Source organism: Marmota flaviventris, chromosome 14 (genome assembly GCF_047511675.1).
Source record: "Marmota flaviventris isolate mMarFla1 chromosome 14, mMarFla1.hap1, whole genome shotgun sequence".
Taxonomy (NCBI): domain Eukaryota; kingdom Metazoa; phylum Chordata; class Mammalia; order Rodentia; family Sciuridae; genus Marmota; species Marmota flaviventris.
In genome coordinates, this window is record NC_092511.1 from 24735067 (window position 1) to 24759381 (window position 24315).

A 24315-nucleotide genomic window follows, 5' to 3' on the forward strand; every position below is an offset into this window, starting at 1 on the left:
GCATCAAGTATGTATTTTTTTTTTTTACTGATCCATTCTTAGTTCCAAGAATAGTTGTGGCACAAAATAGATAATGAGGCCTGAGGCTGTAGCTCAGTGGCAGAGTGTTTGCCTAGCACGTGTGAGGTGCTGGGTTCAATCCTCAGCACCACATAAAAATAAATGAATAAATAAAGGCATGCTGTCCATCTTAAAAAAAAAAAAAAGATAATGAGATATTTGTTGGGTGGATAAATAGTTTGATCCAGCAACAGAGTACAGAGTGTCATTTTTCAAGGTACATTCTTTTTTAACTTTTTTTTCCCAAGACTGGGAATTGAGCTCAGGGGCATTCTACAACTAAACTACACCCCCAGCCCTTTAATTTTTTATTCGAGACAGGGTCATGCTGAGTTGTTGAGTGCCTTGCTGTGTTGCTAAGGCTGGCCTAAAACTTATTATCCTCTTCCCTTAAGTCTCCCAAGTGTCTGGAATTACAGGCATGTACCATCATGCCCAGCTTTAGTGTACATTATCCTCTTTTTCTGATTGTTCTTGAATCCCTATCTTGACTAGACTCCAGGTCTGATCATTTCATTAAAGTCTTTACTAGCTTTAGAGTCTTTTGCCTCATATCACTTCTTAAAATGCAAACATCCCTACCTCACCTGCATCCCTGCTTCTGTTCTTGGCTGTAGAAGTTACAGAATAGTGTCTACCAAAAATTCTTGCTGGGCCCAGTGTGGTATTGCACGCCTGTAATTCCAATTGCTCTGGAGGCTGAGCCAGGAAGATTGCAAGTTCAAAGCCAGCCTCAGCAAAAGTGAGGTGCTAAGCAACTCTGTGAGACCCTGAGACAAAATAGGGCTGGGGATGTGGCTCAGTAGTCAAGTGCCCCTGAGTTCAATCCCTGGTATCCCGCCTCCCCCCCAAAAAAAATTCATGCTTGTTTTTTTTTTAATTTTGTGTGTGTGTGTGTGTGTGTGTGTGCACGTGCACTTAGAATGAAACCCAGGGCCCTGCACATGCAAAGTACATGCTAAGCACATGATCTACCACTAAGCTGTACCCATAGTCATATACCTACGCAGGTAATTGTTGTTATCATCTTTGATGATTCAGTAGTGTGTTCATCAGAATAACTCTTTGGAAGATTTACTTCTGGATTTAAATTTCCAGTTCTGCTTTCCCATATCCCTTAATTTTGGAAAATTCTCTTGTATTGTATCTTTTCTAGAGATTTGTGGACTCCCAGCTCTGTGCTATTTCTTCATTCAGCCTCATAATTTCTCTGTCAGTCATCTCCTCACCTCAGAGGGATTGTTCTTTTCTAAACCTATACTTTTCCATCTGAGTTCTAAGACCATCCTGTCCCACAACACACTTGACCTTTACAGCTAAATCTCTTTAATTTCAATACCTCCAAACAAAGGGCTTTCTTTTAATTTCTTTGCCCTCTACTTGGAAATAAGCATTAGTTTCTCTTCTTTGTATGAAGTAGGGTAGGACAAAAGTTGAAAACACTTCACTTGATCTCTTCTTTCTTTACTTTTGGAATACAGTCCTCCTTCCCCTGAGTCCTGTTTTCAGGGCATAGTTCAGGGCCTCCCTGTTGTATGAACTTCTGAGCCATTGTAATTTTTCCTTTTTGCAGTCCTGTTTCACGTGAGTTATTTGGGAAATTATCAAGCATTGCCTTTTTTAAAAATTACTTCCCATTTTGCTATAATTTCCAAAGTATATAAAAGTTTCCAGATTAGTATAAGGAACGCCATTATTCCCTTTTTTTAGATTTACCAATCGTTTACATTGCCCCATTTGCTTTATCCTTGTCTGTATATATAGATTTATAGAGACAAAAATGATATACATATACATGCATAGTTTTCTCAACTATTTGAGAGTTTCTGTGCCAGAATATATTTTCTCTTAAAAAATTCCCCTTTAGGAATTATTCCTTTAGATTTGTATATGATAATAATATAACAACTTTGTTGATGATAATTTTTGTGTAGAAAATGTAACATGAACTTTTTGAAGGAAGTTATGCTTGTTCTTTTGAATATCAGAGTATGAATTACAGCAACATGAACAGACCCAGTGAAATTATTACCACTGTACAAATCAAAGATTTTCCTTTCCACAGTCCTGGAAGATACTACTCTTTGGTGCAGTTAACTTGATATGTACTGGCTTCCTGCTTATGTGGTGCAGTTCTACTAATAGTATAGGTATGTCATCGTCATTATTTTTACGGAGTTAGTTTAATTTTTATTTTTCTGATTTTAAGTAAAGGTGTATTTTCCTTTACATAGAATATGTTCTTCTGAAATGTATATAACTCAATGATTTAAATGAAAGAATACATTTTTCCTTTGTTTTTTAAAAAATTTATTTTTTAGTTTTAGGTGGACACGATATCTTTATTTTTATGTGGTGATGAGGATCAAACCTAGTGCCTCATGCATGCTAGGCGGGCACTCTACCACTGAGCCTCAACCCAACCCCAGCCCCCCCTTTTTTTTTTAATGGCTTTAAAAACAGACCTGTGAACCATAAAGTTTTGTTGACATATTAGGAAATTATATGTTTGTTTGTTTGTTTTTTATGGTACCAGGGATTGAATCCAGGAGCACTTAACCACTGAGTCACATCCCCAACTCTTTATTTTTCATTTTGAGACAGGGTCTTGCTAAATTGCTTAGGCTGGTTTTGAACTGCAATCCTCCTGCCTTAGCCTCCCAGTTGCTGGGATTACAGGCGTGCCCAACCATCCCCTGCTAGGACATTATCATTTTAAATGAGCTGTTAGTTTTAAAAACCACCTTTCAATCTGGACATTTGTGAAACAGAGTTCTTTTTAGGATAATACATTAAAACCTTACATAATTTATAAGTAAGATTTTGAGGTTTGTTGACATTTCCTTAAAAATGAAATTCTGTAATTTTTTCTTGTGTCTTGATCTCTGATGTTTTGATGCATCATTATTTTCTTCATGCTATTTTAAAAGATACATTTAAAATAGTACTGAAATGACAAAAGCAGGCAGAAAAATGGTGACGTGACTATGAGTATTTGGTGATTGATTTGTTCCAATGCAGAAATCTGGTTCTAAAATGAGCTTTTGTGCTCACCAACCTTGGTTACATGTATTAATCAGATTTACTACGTAATTTCCTATTGGAAATATATATATATATATATATATATATATATATATATATATATATATATATTTTTTTTTTTTTTTTTTAATATATGAGGGTTGCTAGTGACTCCAGGCTTTTTTTTTTTTTCATAGTAGATAATCACTGATAAACAATTTTGGTGATTTTCTGTATTTTCTTAAGCATTAATTAAATGTTAATTGGGTTTTTTTGTTGTTTTGCAGCTTTAACAGCCTATACTTACCTGACCATTTTTGATCTTTTTAGGTAAGTTTTTTAAAACATCTCCTTAATGTTTTATAGCCAAAAATTGCTGCATTGAATATATGAAGAAGTTTTCTTTGCTTAAAGGAAAGTAATTTACGAAATAAGTAAAATTATCAATGTAGACCATATGTACAAATTAATATTAAAGAATTATAACAGAAGAAAATATTTCATTGACTTACTAATTGAAAAGATAAATATCCAGGCATAAACATAAACTTACACATTCTATGTGAAGAAAACTTTAAAATGATTCTGCTTTCAAAAAAAAAAAAAGACCTGAAAAAATAAACCATATTCTTATAAAAATTCTCCCTAAATTAATTAAACCAGTCAAGCATATTCAAGTGATTATTATAGTCCCACCTTATTTATGGATTCTCTTTCTGCAGTTTCAGTTATCCATGACAACTGTAGTCCAGAAATATTAAATGGAAAATTCCAGAAATAAAAATTCATAAGTTTTAAATTGCTTATCTTTCTAGGTAGTGTGTTGAAATCTGGCACTATCCCATTGTATCCAACCCATGATATGAATCATCCCTTTCTCCAGTGTGTCCATATCTCAGCAACTTAGCAATTGAGTCATTTAGGAGTTGTCTCAGTTATCAGATCAACTATCTATTGCAGTATGCCAGTGCTGTGTTCAAGTAATACTTACATAGTAGCATAACCCTGTGTTACAATGCCTTTGTCATTCACCTCACTTTATTCATGATATAGGCATTGTATCATCTCACATCATCATCACAAGAAACAGAAGGGTACAGTACAGTAAGATATTTGCCACATTCACATAAATCTTATTATAGTACATTATTATGATTCTATTTTATTGTTATATCTCTTACTAGACTTAATTTATAAATTAAACTTTTAAAAAATAGATTTTTATTAGTTGTTGATGGACCTTTATTTTATTTCCTTATTTATATATGGTGCTGAGAATTGAACCCAGTGCTTCACACATGCTACACAGCAAGCACTCTACCACTGAGCCACAACCTCAGACCCTATAAATTAAACTTTATTATAGGTTTGTACCTATAGAAAAATCAGAGTATATGCAACACAGGGTTCAATGCTATTCACAGTTTGGGGCATGCACTAGGCATCAGATCAACTATCTATTGCAGTATGCCAGTGCTGTGTTCAAGTAATACTTACATAGTAGCATAACCCTGTGTTACAATGCCTTTGTCCCCTCTCCCCCCCTCCCTTTTTGAAATTCTAGGTAGCAAATATTACCGCAGAGAACAACCTGAGAAAATATTTCTCGGAAAAAAAACTAATGTTGCTGATATACTTAAAGGGCTTACCAGTTTAGTAGAATAAAGAAAACAAAACATTTAAACACAGAGTTCACAAAAGGAAAGAACTATAACTGGCTCTTATGAAAAGTTGCTCACTATATGGTGTATTGTACTCATTTATTTATATTTTTATAAATATTCATGGGAAGGGTAAACAAGAAACTGATACTTACTGATACCTACTAGGAGGAAGACTTAGTTGCAGAGGCACAAGTTTAGAATCTAAATAGCCAGGCATGGTGGCACATACTTCTAATTCTAGCAATTTAGCAAGATTGTATGTCAGAAAAAAAATTTTTTTTTTTTTTAGTAAGTTGCCTTTTTAAATTTTTTTTTTTTACTTGTAGATGGACACAATGGCTTTGTTTATTTATTTTTATGTGGTGCTGAGGATCGAACCCATTGCCTCACACATGCAAGGCAAGTGCTCTACCACTGAACTACAGCCCCAGCCCCCTTATGTCAAAAATTCTTAAAAGCTCTGGGAATGTAGCTCAGAGGTAGAAACACTCCTGGGTTCAATACCCAGTACCACTAAATAAATAAATAAAGCAAGCAAGCTAGGCATGGTGGCACATGCCTGTGATTGTAGTGACTTGGGAGGCTGAGGCAGGAGGATTCCTGAGTTTAAAGCCAGCCTCAGTAACTTAATGAGGTCCTAAGAAACTCAGTGAGATTCTGTCTCTAAATAAAATCTGAAAATGGGCTAGGATGTGGCTCAGTAGTTAATACCCCTAAGTTGAATCCTCAGTACAGAGATAATAAAAATAATAAAGTAAATAGAAAGGACTTGGGATGTAATCCAGCAGTAGAGTACTCTGTTAAATTCTCAGTACCACACACACACACACAAAATATATATATATATGGCTGGGGATATAGCTCAGTTGGTTGAGTGCTTGCCTAGCATATTACACAAGGCCCTGAGTTTAATCCCCAGTGCCACCAAAGGAAAAAAAAAAAAAAAAAAAAATATATATATATATAAAATAACACAGCTCAAAATATTACTTAGAATAATACTGTTACCAGGTATAGTGATAATAATAAGTAGTAAAGTCATAGTAATAAATAGTAAAATAAAATGATAACATCTCCTAACTCTTTGCATTTAATCTGTAGAGGTTTTTTTGTTGGGGGCAGTACTGGGTGTTGAACGCAGGGGCACTTTACCACTGAGCCACATCCCCAGGCTTTTTTTTTTTTCTTTTGAGACAGGGTCTCTCTTAAGTTGCTTAGGCTTTGCTAAGTTGCTGAAGCTGATCTTGAACTTGCAATCCTCCTGCCTCAGCATCCTAAATTGCAGGGATTACAGGCATGTGCCAGTGCATCCAGTGAGTTTTTTTTCTTTAGCAGTCTGTAATCTGCCATGTAATTCAATTATCAATATATAGTGTTTGAGACAAAAAGAGGTGTGATTTAGGTTTATTTAGATCTTCACAAGTCTCAGACACACACACACACACACACACACAAAAATGAATTTCTGATTTTAGAGTATTAAATGTAAATAAAAGTTATTGTTTTACATAGGAATATAGACATTTTAATGGAGCACATTAATACTATGATGATGTTATTAAACTATAGAGATTATTGAGAATTGATGTATACATATAAGTAAAATTAAACGTTGAATGATTTATCAATGAATAGGTATTGATATAGTAGATATTTATAGTAATGGGAAATAAAGTAGATCAGTATTGCTATATTTCATCAAATCTTAGATCTGAACAATTATGACACATAATTATGAGACATAATTATTTTATGTCATAATTATTTCCTTAAGAAAAAGAAAAAGGCTTCCAGTTCAACTGGGTGAGGTACCATAAATTCTAAAACTTATCCTGATTTCAGGATTATTAAAATTTTTAAATTGTTTCTTAAAATTACTGAATTATAGGAAAGGTGTCAGAGATTTTCATTCACTTTTTAAAGGTAAAATTTTCAAAAATCAATATTCAGAAACACACAATGAATTTTTTAGGTTTCTATTATTGAGGATTTTCATCTGCATTTACCAATAGCACAAAAACCATCTATCCATTCAAAATTAAACATTTTCATTATAACTTCAGTGTAAATACCAAATTCTTGTACTTAATTGAATTTGAAATGAAGTTAGCCTACTATAAAAACTTTGATGATGAATGTGAAGTACACTCGGGGAGTTAGCCAGGACCCTTTTAGTTGTAAGCATCAGATTCCCACGGAAGCTATCTCAGGAGTGTTAGAGGCATTGCATGGAATCTGAGGACAGAAGTTTTGCTGGGCTCAGAGAACAGAGGTCTGGATAATCTAACTTGTCCTCTCCATCTTTCATCTCTGGTTCTCTTTGCTGGACTCCCTTGAACTACTTTTTTCCTGTAGATCTTATTTCCCTGCTCCAAAATTCAGGAATAGAAATATAAATGTTAGCTTGGCATGGTGGCGCAAGACTGTAATCCCAGCAGCTCGGAGGCTGAGGCAGAAGTATTGTGAGTTCAAAGCCAGTCTCAGCAAAAAACAAGGCGCTAAGCAACTCAGAGAGACCCTGTCTCTAAATAAAATACAAAATTGGATTGGGGATGTGGCTCAGTGGTCGAGTGCCCCTGAGTTCAATCCAAAGTACCCCCCAAAAAAATAAAGAAAGAAAGAAATACAAATTTTGCTCCCAACTTTTACATTTGCATTTTGATTGTACAAGAAGCAGCCATATTAAGCCTAGAATGCTGCATTTCCAATTTCAGAGTTTTCTAGAGCAGGATTTTAATCGAACTTAGGTCTTTTGGAAGAGTCAGCTGTGGCCTGGGAGCAGGGTCATATAAGAACATACAAGTTCCCATTGTATGAGTGGGAAAAGAAATGAGAGACAGTTGATAACAGAGAAGTAAGGAATCATTATATTCCTTACAGAGATAGTCTGTTGACTATCTGCTTAATGAAACCTTTTATGTTTTCCGTATGAGGATTATAAAATACTTAGACATAGATGCTTTCAAGATCCATATGATAGAAGTGTTATTATGTCTTTATATTAATCAGGTAACTAAACCTGCTTAATTAGATATACAACAGATATTGGTGACCTGAATTTCACACTACAGAAAGTAGTTTTGTAGTGAATTTCCACTATACTTAGAAAAATAAATATAATTTTATTCCATCTAGATGTTATTAATATTTACTTTAAATTTTGATAAAAATTAAACAGAGCTTATCAATGTTAAAATGTATATGCTACAATGAAATATATTGTCGTTATTATTGTTGTATCTTTTTAAAATTGTTCTTGGCTTTGGAAACCATTTAGGGCAAATAACATTGTGTAAAGAAAACATGGGTTTAAGTTCTATTTAACTTAATGGTGAATTGAAACTTTATTCAGTTTTTTCACATGTTAAAACTCATCATTTAGGTATACCATGTACTAGGATTATAAATTATTAGATTATAGCAATTGTCATTACATTATAAATTATTAGAATAATTTATTATTAATTTAATCTATGCCAGAATTGATCACTTTCAGCAGCTTAGGAAAAAATTCATTTCTGTGTGTTCTCCTCCAGTGTTCTAATGCTAAATTTTGTCTTTTTATTTAGTTTAATAACATGTTTAATAAGTTACTGGGTAATGGTGAGGAAACCTAGCCCTGTCTATTCATTTGGGTAAGTTCAAATTATTCTATTTTCTGCTATAAAATAATAATGTACTAAAGAGCAAGCTCTTGTATTTATGGAAAATAAATGCTACCTATTTACTGATATGGTGACCAAATAGTGAAAGTAGATAGAAAAGTGTCCTCTAAGAGGATTCTAGGAAAGAAACATGAATATTTAAAATATAGATCTTATTAAAATAAAATGTTCATATTTAGATCTTTATATTTTATAAAAATATTAACATAAAATGATCACATTAAGTTTTCTAATAATTTGAGAATCTCTTATTTTAGAGAAAGTATGAAGGGAAAAAATGTATGAAGGATTTTAATGTAAATGTAACTTCTAGACGTTTAAGTAAATGTGATTATATATTAATATGCATTGGTGAAGATGGATTTTTATTTTATCAATCACATACTTGGAGTATTATCTGTATTTAATGACACCCTAAAATCTAGTTCTCCAGCCTTAAAACTCCCTGGAGTTGGTAGTTCTGACAGTTTCATATGGATGTCTAATTGGTGTCTTAAACTCAGCATAGAGCTGGGTGCAGTTGGGCACACCTGTATTCCCAGCAACTCGGGAGGCTGAGGCAAGAGGATCGCAAGTTCAAACCCAGCCTCAGCAACTTAGTGAGCCCCTAAGCAACTCAGCAAGACCCTGTTTCTAATAAAATATAAAAAGGGCTAAAGATGTGGCTCAGTAGTTAAGCACCCCTGGGTTGAATCCCTGGTATCAAAAAAAAAAAAGCAAAAGCAAAAAAAAAGAAAGAAACTTAGGATAGAATTCTCAGTTTCTTCCCAAAACATGCCACCAGCACTCATTTTCTCAAACAAAAACTTTTTAAGATTTTTTTCTTTCTTATTACCCACATCTGTCCCTCAGCAGATTATGTCAAGATAACCCACAAACATACCCAGAATTAACTCTCATAACCACTTCTGTGTCCACTGCTATCATCCCAGACCAAGCTACCTTCCTTTCGTTCCTTAACTAATGTCTGGCATCCTAACTGGTCCCCCATGCTTCTGAGCTTGCCTCAATAATATTTCATTCTCCATATAGCAATTAGAAGGTTTAAATCATACTCTCACTCTCCTACTTAGAACTATCTAATTCTTTTCCATCATACACAGAATTATATCTTGATTCTTTTCCCTAATTTACAAAAACCTTACATGAGCTGGCTTCTGCCTACTTCTCTTCAACTTACCATTCTGAAGCCCTGTACACCACACTGACTTACTTTGTGTTATTTGAACACAAGTAACTCATTCTTGTGTTAGACCTTGGTACAAGCTGTGGCAAGATGCTCTTTACCTAATCTTTGTAAGACTGGCTCCATCTTTTTTTTTTTTTTCTTTTGGTAGTAATGGGGATGCTGTACCTTAGCAGCCCAATGGTGCTCTACCACTGAGCTACATCCCCAGCCCTTTTTTAAAAAAATTATTTATTTATTTGTTCTAATTTGTTATACATGACAGCAGAATGCATTTCAATTCATTGTATACAAATGGTTGTACACATTTTCATTTTCTCTGGTTCTACACAAAGTAGAGTCATACCATTCGTGTCTTTTTACATCTACCTAGCGTCTTGATGTCCATGTCATTCCACCAACTTTCCTACCCCCGTGTACCCTTCCTTCCCCATCCTCTCCTTTGCCCTATCCAAAATTCCTCCATTTATTCCATGCTCTCCCCAACCCGCCATTATGGATCAGTATCCACTTATCAGAGAAAACATTCGGTGCTTGTTTTTTGGGGATTGGCTTACTTTACTTAGCATTATATTCTCCAACTCCATGCTTTACCTGCAAATGCCATGATTTTATTCTCTTTTAATGCTGAGTAATATTCCATTGTGTGTGTGTGTGTGTGTGTGTGTGTATTACAGTTTCCTTATCCATTCATCTATTGAGGGGTATCTAGGTTGCTTCCACAATTTAGCAATTTTAAATTGTGCTGCTATAAACATTGATGTGGATGCATCACTGTTATGCTGTTTTTAAGTTCTTTGGGTGTAAACTGAGGAGTGGGATAGCTGGGTCAAATGGTGGTTCCATTCCAAGTTTTCTGTGGAATCTCCATACTGCTTTCCAGATTGGTTACACTAGTTTGCAGTCCCACAAGCAATGTAAGAGTGTGCCTTTTCCCCCACATCCTTGCCAACACTTATTGTTGCTTACATTCTTTTTTTTTAATTGATTTTATTTTTTTTAAATACACGACAGTGGAATGCATTATAATTCTTATTACACATATAGAGCACAGTTTTTCATATCTTTGTATATAAAGTTTGTTCATGCCAATTCATGTCTTTATACATGTACTTTTTTTTCCATTACAATTCTTATTACACATATATACCACAATGTTTCATATCTCTGTTTGTATATAAACTAGGTTGACACCCTTATATTCTTAATAACTGCCATTCTGACTGGAGTGAGATGAAATCTTAGAGTAGTTTTGATTTGCACTTCTGTAATTGCTGGAGATGTTGAACATTTTTTCATATATTTGTTGATTGATTGTATATCTTCTGAGAAGTGTCCATTCAATTCCTTAGCCCATTTATTGATTGGGTTATATGGTTTTTTGGTATTAAGTTTTTTGATTTCTTTATAAATCTTGGAGATTTGTGCTTGATCTGATGTGCATGTGATAAAAACTTGCTCCTATTCTGTAGGCTTTCTATTCACGTTACTGATTGTTTCTTTTGCTGAGAAGAAGCTTTTCAGTTTGAATCCATCCCAAGCCCTTTTTCATTTTGATTTTGATACAGGATTGAATTTGTGATCCTCCTACCTCAGCTTCTTGAGTTGCTGAGATTACAGGGATGCACCAAAGCACAGAGAACTGTCTCCATCTTGTAATTCAGATCACAAATTATCATAAGTGATTGGATGACACAATCTCAAATAGCCACCTAGTTAGCCTTGTGTCACATCAGACTACTATAATTCTCAGTACAGAATTTATCAAATAAATTATTTGTTTTTCTTTCTCCCTCTTTAAATTATAAGTTTCATAGAAATAGGGACCCTATCTTGTTTCCTCATATCCTTGTGCACTTTGATGAATTTCAAAAAATAAATATAACTGTAAAGCTTCTATCTAAATCATTACATAAAATATTGCAAGTTCTCCCAAATTCTCTGAAAATCAGACCCTATCAAAATTATGCAAATTTTTTCTTTTTTTAACATTTTTTATTTATTCTTTTTAGTTGTACATGACAGTAGAATGTATTTTGACATATCACACATACATGGATTATAACTCCTCATTCTTATGGTTGTACATGATGTGGAGTTACCCTGAATATATTATGAACATAGGAAAGTTATGTCCAATTCATTCTGCTGTCATTCTCATTCCCATCCCCACTCACTTTCCCCCATTCCACACCCCCCAATCTGGTGAACCTCCACTCTCACCCCCATTGTGAGTCAGCATTCTCATATCAGAGAGAACATTTGGCCTTTGATTTTTTGGGATTGGCTTATCACACTTAACATGACGGCCTCCAGTTTCATCCATTTACTAGAAAATACCATAATTTCATTCGTATGCCAAAAGTATACAATTTTCTGATTTTTGTCAGTACAGATTAATTTTGCATATTGCTAAACATCATATAGATGGCATCTCACATAGTAGTAGTTCATTCTTATTCATTGCTCTAACATTTCATTGTATTAATATATGACAGGTTAACTATTGAAAGGCATTAGGATGATTTTCAGCTTTCAGCTATTATAAATAAAATTACAAACAAACATACTTGGACATTTCTTTTGGTAAACCTGTGTACTCGTTTTATGTTGAGTATGTATCTTTCAAATTAGTCAAGATTGCATATGCTCATTATTAAAAGATAATTTTCCAGAATAGTTTCACCAATTTTTACTCCCATTGGCTGTGTTTTAAGTGTTTCACTAACAGTTGTCATTTTGTTTAAGGCCACTTTGGCATATGCAATGGTATTGCATTGTGGTTTTAAATTATTTCCTGATGATAGAATATGTTTTAATATGTCTATTAATCATTCAGATTTCTTCTTCTGTGAAATGTTAGCTAAAGTCTTTTAACTGTTTTGCCTTTTTCTTATTGAACTATAAGAGTCCATCTACTTTATATATAAATATCTTCTTTTTCATAATAGTTTCTTATCATAAATGTAATTTTTTTAATCTCAATGATGAGTTCAATTTGTCGGTTTTTTTCTTTTCTTTTGTTCTTTTGTGGTTAGTACATTTCATGTACCTGTTCAGAAATCCTGACCTTCCTCAAGGTCAAAGATACTCTGCTCTGCTATCAGGTAGAGAAGTCTTATTGTTGTTGTTTTCAGTATTTTTTTTTTTTAGTTATCAATAGGCCTTCATTTTATTTACTAATATGCAGTGCTGAGAATCAAACCCAGTGCTTCACACATTGCTAGGCAAGCACTCTGCCACTAAACCACAACCCTAGCCAGAGAAGTCTTATTGTTTGACCTGTCATATTTAAGCTTATAGTCTAACTGGAGTTGATTTTTGAGTATGCTATGGGGCAGGGGTCAAGGCATGTTTGTTTTTATATAGATATTCAATTGATGCATCACTATTTAATAAAGGAAAACACCTTTACTTCTGTGTGCTTCTTTTTCATAAATCAGTTGACTGTATATGTATGGGTCTATTTCTGGATTCTCTTTCCCATACTATGTTAATTCTATAACTTTAAAGTAGGTCTTGATATGTGGTAGTATACATCTTGCAATTTTGTTCTTCAAGATTGTGTCTCTCTTGATATTAAAATGGTGATGTTAAAATTTTAAAATGCATTTCCATATGGATTTTAACATCAGCTTATCAATCTTTGCACATAACATTGTTGCATTTACTTATTTTTGTATTTTTTTATGACCTACTTTTTTCACTTTTACCTGACCATGTCAATAAATACACTTCTGAGTTTTGTTTTGTTTTGTTTTATTTTATTTTTTCTTCAGGCACTGGACATTGAACCTAGGGGAGCCTTATCACTGAGCTACATCCCAAGCCCTTTTCATTCTTTATTTTGAGACAGGGTCTCACCAAGATGCTGAGGGTCTCACTCAGTTGCTGAGGCTGGCCTCGAACTTGGGTTTCTCCTGCCTCAGCTTCATGAGTCACTGTGATTACAGGCATGTGCCACTGTGCCATGCTCTGTTATTTTTTTTTTTTTTTAAGATTTTTTTAAAAGATGGATGCAATAGGTGGCTGGGGTGTGGCTCAGCGGTAAAGCACTGGCCTCCCACGTATGAGGCACTGAGTTAGATCCCCAGGACCACGTAAAAGCAAATCAACAAAATAAAGATGCTGCGTCCATGCAACTAAAAAATATTTTTTAAAAAATGGATGCGATATCTTTATTTATTTATTTTTTTATGTGGTGCTGAGGATTGAACCCAGTGCCTCACGTGTCCAAGGCGAGCACTCTAATGCTGAGCTATAACCCCAGTCCCAAGCTCTGTTATGTTTTTAATAATGTATACTGTTATATTGTTGATTCCAACATTTTCCCCTTACAGACAGCAACATAATGAAGATCCTTAATTATATTATTCTTTTATGAACCTCCATGATTATTTCCTTACGAAATCTTAAGCATTTACTTACCACAATTATTGGGTATGATTAATCTTTGTGTTATGGAAGAATTAAGATGAATAAAACAATCACCCCTGACCTCCGATTTATAGTCCAGGGATATTATTTATATATATATATATATAAAGGATATTTATAGTGGATTATAATTATGTATAAAAATGAGAGATACTTAAAATCATGAACTCTGAAAGCAGAGTGCCTGAGTTTGAAAATCTTATTTTTCCACTTGCTAAGTATATAACTTTGAACAGTTATTTTCCCTTTTAAGTTCCAAGCTCCTATATTTTCAGGAAAAGAAGAAGGGGGTAGAGTAATTCTCATAATTACTTATAAGTTTAGGTGAAGAAATAGGTTAGACACTGATAAAGTCTAACATAAGATAGGTCAATTGAGTGTTGGCTATTATTATAATAATGGTTAATTCTAGAGAAATAAGGGCCATAAGTGGGGCCTGATAATATATGTTGTATTCTTTTTAAATTTTTATATTTAATTTTCATTGTTTGTTATCCTTCTGTTCTAACATTGTCTGACTAATAAGAGATTGCACATATGTATATTAATGAGTGAATAAATTAGTATAAATGTGTTCTACATAAACTGGTTTGTGAGTGGAAAATTTTAATTTTCTGATTTCAGGTTTGAAAGATTAGAAGTCCTTGCTGTATTTGCCTCCACAGTCTTGGCACAGTTGGGAGCCCTCTTTATTTTAAAAGAAAGGTACATTTGTATAATATGTTACTTTTTTTCCTGGTACTGAGGATTGAACCCAGGGGCACTCTACCACCAAACTGTACTCCTAGTTTTTTTATTTTTAAGACAGGATCTCACAAAGTTGTTGAGGCTGACCTTGAACTTGCAGTCCTCCTGCTTCAGCCTCTTGAGTTATTGGAATTATAAGCATGTACCACTGAGCTGGTTGTATGTTATTCTAAATCCTACCTATGTCACCTTTGAGAACATGAAAGAATCCATTGAGACACATTTAGTTTGAAGGATATGCAAATTAAGACAAGAAGTTCTAGAAGTGCTTAATACTACAATTTCTTCTTCTTTGAGACTTTTTTCCATTGTTTTTCCCTTAGTTTCTGTATTTCTTTATTGTTACTAAATTCAGTCATGGTGAGAAAGAGATTCAGTCAAACATTTCTTTTTTGAGGGGAAGGGATACTTGGGATTGAGCTCAGGGGCACTTGACCACTGAGCCACATCCCCAGCCCTATTTTTTTTTTTTTTTTTTTTAGAGATAGGGTCAGTTGCTTAGTTCCTTGCTTTTGCTGAGGGTGGCTTTGAACTCACACTCTTTCTGCCTCAGTCTTCCAAGCAACACCATGCTCAGCTAGTCAAACATTTCTTTCTTTCTTTTCTTTTTTTTTTTTTTAATGTGGTGCTGGGACCAAACTCAGTGTCTCATGAATGCTAGGCAAGCATTCTACCACTGAGCCACACCCCACCTTAGTTAAACATTTCTTGATGTTTATTACAAACCTATTGAATCAGGATTGGTAGAGAAAGATTGACATTACATATTAAGGATAATTTGTGAGTCTCTGTGCTACAACACTGCTCACAATAGTTGATGATAATGTTAAAAGATTGTGAAACTGGGCACGGTGGTGCACACCTATAATCCCCAGTCACTTGGGAGGCTGAGGCAGGAGGATTGCAAGTTCAAAGCCAGCCTCAGTAATTTAGCAAGGCCCTGAGACAAACATGATTCAAAATTTTAAAAAATGTTTTTAAAAAGGGCTGGAGATGTGGTTAAATGCCCCTAGGTACTACTACTAATACTGTTACTAATAATAATAATAATAATAAAAGATTCTGTGAACTTTAAGGTGTACTACTTATATATTCAATGTAGCTTTTTAGTTCTATAAGTTCTATAATTTATAGGACTTATTTAATAAATTTTTCTTTCTTTTAGTGCAGAACGCTTTTTGGAGCAGCCCGAGATCCACACGTGAGACTTTATTGTTTACATAATATATATAATCTACTACTAAGTTTCATTACAATGATGTATTATTCAATAACAGTTACATTATCTAGTATCAGTAGTTTAGAGTGTGACAATATACATTTTCACAGGCATTTCAAAAACAAAATCCCACGACTCTTACTTTTCACCCTTGACCTGTTCTTCCCAAGCCCTAGATGTTTTAATACTGCAGGAAGGTGTGTGTGTCTGTTTGGTTTCAAATCCTTTATTATTTACAGATTCAAGTCAGCACACTAAGCCAGTTCTCTCTAGTCTTCTGTAAGTTCAAATATGACCACCTAAATATTGTATCACCTATATAGTTGCCAACTGTATGGGCCTTACTTATTCTGATCAATTAATTCAAATGTTTGATTTGTCCATTGTATTGTAAACCAAATACCATTAGTATTTATATAAATTATAATACTTATATAAATATTAATTATATTTTAAAAATATATTGTTGGGCCAGGCATGATAGCACACGCCTGTAATTCCAGCAGCTTGGGAGGCTGAGGCAGAAGGATTGAGAGTTCAAAGCCAGCCTCAGTAACAGTGAGGTGCTAAGCAACTCAGTGAAACCCTGTCTCCAAATAAAATACAAAATAGGGCTGGTGATGGTGGCTCAGTGGTCGAGTGCCTCTGAATTCAATCCCCAGTACCAAAAAAATTTTAAAAATTAAAAAAAGATATTGTTACTTCTGATTCCTTTTATGTCCTAGGTAAGATAGTAGACAGGACATGGATTATGTAGGCATATTCAGATTTTGGCTCCAGAAATACCAAACCACTGAAGCAGACTATTCTTATCTTGCCTTCTCTTAGTCTTTCTACACTCTGAAATTGTAAATTAATATTTCCAAGAAAAATAAAGGTGAATATGTTACTGTTGTTCTTTTTAGGGGAAGATTATTAGTTGGTACTTTTGTGGCTCTTTCTTTCAACCTGTTCACCATGCTTTCTATTCGGAATAAACCATTTGCTTATGTCTCTGAAGGTATGTTTTTTATTTACTATTAATTTTAAAAATCCAAATAATTTCTCATTAAAACAGGTCTTTTCTTTGTTTCATTAACTCTTAAATCAACAAGAAAGTATATTCTGAAGAGAAGGGAGAATTACCTCAAAGGTTCTCAAGTCTTCTTCAAGGAGACAATCATCAAACAAAATCTTGGGCTGGGGTTGTGAATCAGTGGTAGAGCACTCGCCTCACATGTGTGAGGCACTGGGTTTGATTCTCAGCACCGCATATAAATAAATGAATAAAATAAAGGTCCATCAACAACTAAAAAAAAAATTAAAAAGAAAAACACAAAACCTCAGTAGCTTAAGCTTTAAAATAAAGTATATTTAAAAATAGAACTGATGTATGTATTAAATGTTATGTGATGAAAAATTACATTTACCAAATACTATGAGATTTTAGATGTGTAATCTACCTAAGAAAAATCTGTTGTATGCCTTTTTAGGAAGCATTATACTTAGAATAGTTGGTGTGCTAATTGGAAACAATTGTATTTTGTAAAGAAATAAGTTCTAAGAATTTTCCTTTGACTTATATTTCAAAGTAGCACAGAATTATTTCTTTTGAAATATTCTTTTATTTTGAAGTTTTTACAAGTTCAGATTGGTTTTTCACTTTAGTAGTGCTAATTATTGGCAATTTTCAAAATTTTGCAAGTCTTGAAATTCTACTAACCTGTAGTGTTAAACACTAAGTGATGTAGTGAGGTCAAAACAAAAACAGATATGTGGGTCTGGAGGTATAGCTCAGTGGTAGAGCACTTGTCTAACATGCACAAAATCCAGGGTTCCATGCCCAGCACGAGGGGGAAAAAAAGTGCTTTGGCATACACCTGTATGCTAGGGTCTCAGGAGGCTGAGACAGGAGGATCACAAGTTCCATGCCAGCCTCAGCAACTTTTTGAGGCCCTATGCAACTTAGTGAGACCCTGTCTCAAAATAAGAAGGTCTGGGGACCAAAAAAAAAAAAAAACCCACACTTTGAAGCATGCAGAAGTAGATATAGACAAGAGTTTTTTTAGGTCTTTCTAACTTAAACAATGGGACAATCAAGAAAAGAAAGCAGCAAGGGTTGTGGCTGTGGTAGAGCACTTGCCTAGCATGTGTGAGGCATTGAATTTGATTCTCAGTACCACATATAAATAAATTAAGCCAGATTATGCTTAGTGAAGCTAGCCAGTCCCTAAAAAACAAATACCAAATGTCTTCTTTGATATAATGAGAGCAACTAAGAACAGAGCAGGGAGGAAGAGCAGGAAGAAAAGATTAACATTAAACAGATACATGAGGTGGGAGGGAAAGGGAGAGAAAAGGGAAATTGCATGGTAATAGAGGGAGACCCTCATTGTTATACAAAATTACATATAAGAGGTTGTGAGGGGAATGGGAAAATAAACAAGGAGAGAAATGAATTACAGTAGATGGGGTAGAGAGAGAAGATGGGAGGGGAGGGGAGGGGGGATAGTAGAGGATAGGAAAGGTAGCAGAATACAACAGTTACTAATAGGGCATTATGTAAAAATGTGGATGTGTAACCGATGTGATTCTGCAATCTGTATTTGGGGTAAAATTGGGAGTTCATAACCAACTTGAATCTAATGTATGAAATATGATATGTCAAGAGCTTTGTAATGTTTTGAACAACCAATAAAAAAAAATAAATGTTAAAAAAATAATAATAAAATAAAAAAAAATTAAGCCCATTGGCAACTAAAAAAAATAATAATAAAAAACAAAGTTTTCTGAAAATGCCCATTCACGTTTAAACAGCCTCATGTTATGAAACTGTATTGTACACAATTTCATATTCAGAGATAACATCTGTTAACATTTCTATTTTATTCCTTTCACTTTTTCTCTTTGTACACATACAATTATTTTGCATACTTAGAATTGTACTCATTTGCAATATTATGCCTGGCTTTTTTATTAAAATTATATCTTAATATTGCGTAACTATGTCAGAACAGTATGTCTTCAGAATCTCATTAAATACTCTTTAAACAAGTGATTTTTGAGTACTTGCATAGTATTCTATCTCCTAATTTTCATTTTATAAATAATTCTGTAATCACCTTTCTATATCGTATTCCTGGACTGCATTTCTATTTTTTCCTTTAAGATAAATTCCCAAAGAAGTTGAACTAGATTAAAAATAAAAATTTTTTTAACAGTTCTGGAAATTGAACTCAGGGCCTTGTGCATGCCTCACAAGCACTCTATCACTAAGCTACACCCCTAGTTCATAATTTTTTTAAAAGGCTTTGATACATATAACCAAATTTACTTCTAAAAAGGTTATCTACGTTTTATTTTCACTAGGTGGAAATGCAGTTTCCCATAAATTTGGGGAGTAGGATTTTCTTTTGTAATTTTATGCAGTCACTGTTGAACTTACTTTTAAAAGGATAAAAAGTATTTCTAGAAGCAGTTTATTCTTCTATATAGATAACAAGTATTTTCTTCTTAAAGCTGCTAGTACAAGTTGGCTTCAAGAGCATGTTGCAGATCTTAGTCGAAGGTAAGATGGCATCAAGTTTCATGATATCCATAATTTTTTAAATATTCACAAGAAATGCATCTATCAGGGCTGGGGTTGTGGCTCAGTGGTAGAGTGCTTGCCTAGCATGTGTGAGGCACTAGGTTCCATCCTCAGCACGTCATAAATGTAAAATAAAGATATTGTGTCCACCTAAAACTAAAATAAATAAATAAATATATATATATATATATATATATATATATATATATATATATATATTAAAAAAAGAAATACATCTATCATGGGGACTTTATTTGTTGCTGAGATTAGAGCATGAATCTCACATATTTGATTCTTATTCTCCCTTTTCTTTTTATTTGATTATATACAAGTTTTGTTTCCAAATCCTTTGTGTTTTCTTTACGAGGTATATTATTTGAACTAAAATATAAGTTATCAATCTGGGTACAGTGGTGTATGCCTATAATCCCAGGGACTCAGGAGGGTGAGGCCAGAGGATCACAAGTTTGAGGCCAGCCTTAGCAACTTAGCAGAACCCTCAGCAACCTTGTAAAACTGTGTCTCAATAAAATAAAAAGGACTGGAGATGTAATGTAGTTCAGTGCTGAAGCACCCCAGTACCCTCCCTGAAGAAATATCATAAAATACAAGTTATTTTTTACAAGGTTTTCATCAGTATTATATGAATTTTGCTAATGAATACTCTGTTTTTTCATAGCTTGTGTGGAATTATTCCGGGACTTAGCAGTATCTTCCTTCCCCGAATGAATCCATTTGTTTTGATTGATCTTGCTGGAGCATTTGCTCTTTGTATTACATACATGCTAATTGAAATTAAGTAAGTATTTTTTTTTTATTGCCATCAAGTGTTTAGATTCCTAGGGCCTGGCATTTAAGAGCATCTGCAGGATGGATTGGAGTCAGGTTTCTAGCATTTTTGCTAATGACCTATGTAACTATGGTCAAGTCTTGTCATCAAGTGTCTTCATCTGAAAAATTAAGGGAATTGGGCTCAATAAGTATTTCTCACAACAATCTATAATGCAGACTGGAAAACGATTTAAATTCCCCACTGCTGACCTGATGAGTGAACAGAAGAGGACAGTAAGAGAGATCTAAGCTACAGCTGCTATTGCTGAGAGAGGGAGAAGAGGAAGTAGGTGTGAAGCAATTTTTTTTTAAAGCCTTTTAGGAAATAGATATTATGGCTCTTTTAACATTTTGACATAATTCTTTGATTCTTTTGCCCTTTAAATATTGGTGTTTATTAGAATCTTTCCTGAATTGTATTATTCTTGTTTTTATGCTCTCCTAAAGCTGATATACAATTACTTATTTTTATTTATTACCTCCAAGGATTTCAAGATCTTTATTTCTAGCCTCGATCACCATTGAATTCCAGTAGGCTTATCTTCCTGGCTTCTGTTCATGTCTGCCTCACTGGTTTCACCTGTTGCTGAAGCTGCTTTTTCTTTTATTTCCCACCCTCAGTGAATACTATTATCTTCTATTCCAATAGATTCTTTTTAAAAAATTGTGTTAAAAGATGCACAACATAATGCATAACAATTTTGACATATATGGTTCAGTGGCTTTAAGTACATTCATATTTTTCTGCAGTCATCACAACTGTCCATCTCCAGAACTTTTTCATCATCCCTTCACTGAAAGTGTGTCCATTAAATAATAACTTCAGTCTTCCCCTACCCACTGTCCCTGGCAACCACCATTCTAGTTTGTGTTTCTGATTTTGATTACTCTTAACTACCTCCCTCATATAGATAGAATCATTCAGTATTTGTCTTTTTGTAAATGGCATATTTTACACAGTATAATGTTTTTAAGGTTCATTCATGTTGTAGCATGTGTCAGAATTTCCTCCCTTTTAAGTCTGAATAACATTTTGATGTGCATACCACATTTTGTTTTCCTCATTCATCCATCAGTGGACATTTGGGTTATTTCTATTTTTTTTTTTTTTTTTTTTTTGGCTACTATAAATAATGCCACTATGAGCATAGGAATTCTTGGGAGTATATACTCAGAAATGGAATTGCTGGATCACATGGTATTTCTATATTTAATTTTTTCAAGGAAGTCCAATATATTGGGGGTTTTTTGTTTGTTTGTTTTATGTTTTTTTGTGGTACTAGGTGAATTCTCAGTACATCTTCTGCCCTTTTTATTTATTTATTATTTATTTTGTAAGACGGAGTCTTGCTTAATTGCCAAGGCTAACCTCAAACTTGTGATCCTCCTGCCTTAGCCTCCCAAGTAGCTGGGATTACAGGCATGTACCACTTCACCCAGTCCAATGCATTCTCAAATACCTGCTTTTCTTCCCTTCTCCCCTTTCCCTCTTCGCCAAATAAATTCTAATTGGTATCCAAGTCCTATTTAGTCTTTTCTTTATTTTTTACCATCTTCTCTTTCCTATTCCTGACCCAATTAAGGCCTTTGTCATCATTACCTTGACTTAATTAGAATACTCTTCTAAACTTCTTTTTTTTTAAATTTGTTCTTTTGAGTTATACATAACAATAGAATGTATTTTGACAAATCACACATACATGAAGTATAACTTTGCATTTTTGTGATTGTACATGATATGAAGTTACAGTCTTCTAGACTTCTAATTTTAATTCTCATCCATCACCTGTATTGTCTATTTTACTACTAACATGATTATTCAGAATTGCTAATCTAGACATAGTGTTTTTCCACCTTAAACCCCTCTCCTTTGTATATTGGTAAAAATTCAAAGTTGTTACCAGGAACAGTGCTACACACCTATAAACCCAACAACTCTGGGAATGAGGTAGGAGGATCATAAAAGCCAGCCTGGGTAACTTAGCAGAACCCTGTCTCAAAATAAAAAGAGGAAAAAGGGCTGGGGATGTAGCTCAATAGTAGAGTATGATTCCATCCCCAGCACCACCACAAGTTTTTTTTTTTTTTTTTAATTTTAAAGTTGTTAGCATGGAGTCCTATACAGGCAAGCCCCTGCCAACCTATCTAGCCACCCATCTGCCTATACCACATTGTTCGTGGTTTCATTGCTGTATCAGGGTTTTAATGCTCTTTCATATGCTGCTTTTACTGTTTTGAATGTCTTCCCCCTGCTTATTTTACTTGTCTTTGAAGACTTACCTCTTTTTTCATAATTAGACTTTCTGGATCATCCCCACCCAGTAGCTGCATCATTCACTCCTTTGAACATCCATGACACCATGTAGAAACTTTTATTTTACTACACAAAGTACTTCATGTTTTTCATATGTATATTCCTGCTCTTTCTAAGGTGGAGATGCCTTATTTGTGTTTCTAGTCCCAGCATATAGCAAAAAGTTAAAAGGACAAGACCATCTTGTAACCATTGACATTTCGTTTGTCTTCTTAATAGAATTTCAACAAAGTCTGAATTGTTCATAAGATGTTGTTCTTTATCCACAGCGTTGCTATAACAGACTCCCGAGAATTTTGAAAATTTTTTATCAAAACAATTATTATTTACAGGAAAATTAATAGAATCATTGATGAACTCCATTAGTCTCTCTGTATCAGAAATTACTAGTTGAAGTTTTTTATTTGTGTATCTCAAGCAAATATATTTGAAATCTTTCTAGTTGACAAGTAGATTGAAATATATGTAGTGAGTAAATGCTTACATTTTTTCTTATCCTTTCTCCGCATGAATTAGCACAATTATTAGTTGTTTTTCTGCTGTAATTTAACAGGAAGGGACTTTAGATAGAAACTTTTTTTCTCCTTTAAGGTGCTCCTTTGTCAGTAGGGGCCATTTGTGATAAGAAAGATCCTCTTGCCTTAAATAATTAGTGGTCAGTAGATTGAATTGTGAGATGCCTAGTGAAGCATACATTTAAGATTTGGAATTTTTTTTCTTTTTAGTAATTACTTTGCTGTGGACACCGCGTCTGCAATAGCCATTGCCCTGATGACATTCGGTACCATGTATCCCATGAGCGTGTACAGTGGAAAAGTGCTACTCCAGGTAAGGTTCTTGGAATATGCATGTTTACCCATGTTCTACCAATTGAAACTCTGGTTGCTAAAAATTTTATAGGAAAAAAATGATTTATTATGAAAATTTTATTAACTAGAGGGCTCTGTTAGCAATTAAGTCAAACAATACTTTCTGAAATCCATATAGTAAGAACCAGGTGGGATTTCATCAGTCCATAAAGTAGGCACAAATCCTCCTGTGCTTCTGTGACATGCAATCATGAACTTAAAATTATTTGCCTTGGGTAATGTTTCCTTAAAAAAAAATTGGGGGTTATCTTTTTTCCCTTCAGTAAATAGGTCTTAGCTGTTATAATCTGGTTATGATTTTTTTTCTTATTTCCTGTCTTTGGCTCATTGAGATGTAAATTTCAGATGTAAATATGATGAATTTCTACTTTTTAAAACAGTAGAAACACATTAAACAAGACCCAGACTAGAAAGGTGAACAGTTTCTTAGGGCTAGATAGGTATGTAAGCAATGCTCTTCCTTCTGTCTCTTACCTTCATGTCTTTTTCTTTTTAAATTTATGGGCAGTCACTCCATCTCTAAAAGCGGTAATAACAATAGGATAAGCCAGACACAGCTGTACTCCTAGCAAATTGAGAGCCTAGGCAAGAGGATCACAATTTTAAAGTTAAGCCAGGCATGATGGTGCACACCTGTAATATCAGTGACTCATGCAGAAAGATTTCAGGTCCAAGGCCAGCTTCAGCAACTTAACAAGGCCCTAAGCAACTTAGTGAGACACTGTCTCAAA

At 34.0% G+C, this 24315-nt stretch overlaps 1 protein-coding gene across 5 annotated transcripts in view; it reads left to right on the top strand.

Moving 5' to 3' along the window:
- Slc30a6 (solute carrier family 30 member 6) overlaps positions 1 to 24315 on the top strand; it is a 43952-nt gene that overhangs the window by 10227 nt on the left and 9410 nt on the right. For 3 of the 5 annotated variants that reach the window (XM_027933351.3, XM_071601466.1, XM_071601467.1), the window contains exons 3-11: positions 2126 to 2210; positions 3372 to 3414; positions 8318 to 8383; positions 14661 to 14741; positions 15949 to 15984; positions 16908 to 17002; positions 19501 to 19549; positions 20250 to 20369; positions 23441 to 23543. In XM_027933351.3, the coding sequence (XP_027789152.2) occupies positions 2126 to 2210; positions 3372 to 3414; positions 8318 to 8383; positions 14661 to 14741; positions 15949 to 15984; positions 16908 to 17002; positions 19501 to 19549; positions 20250 to 20369; positions 23441 to 23543 (678 nt within the window). Of the gene's footprint in view, positions 1 to 2125; positions 2211 to 3371; positions 3415 to 8317; positions 8384 to 14660; positions 14742 to 15948; positions 15985 to 16907; positions 17003 to 19500; positions 19550 to 20249; positions 20370 to 23440; positions 23544 to 24315 lie in introns of those variants that run through there. The other 2 variants (XM_027933352.3, XM_027933354.3) reach the window with 2 other exon arrangements.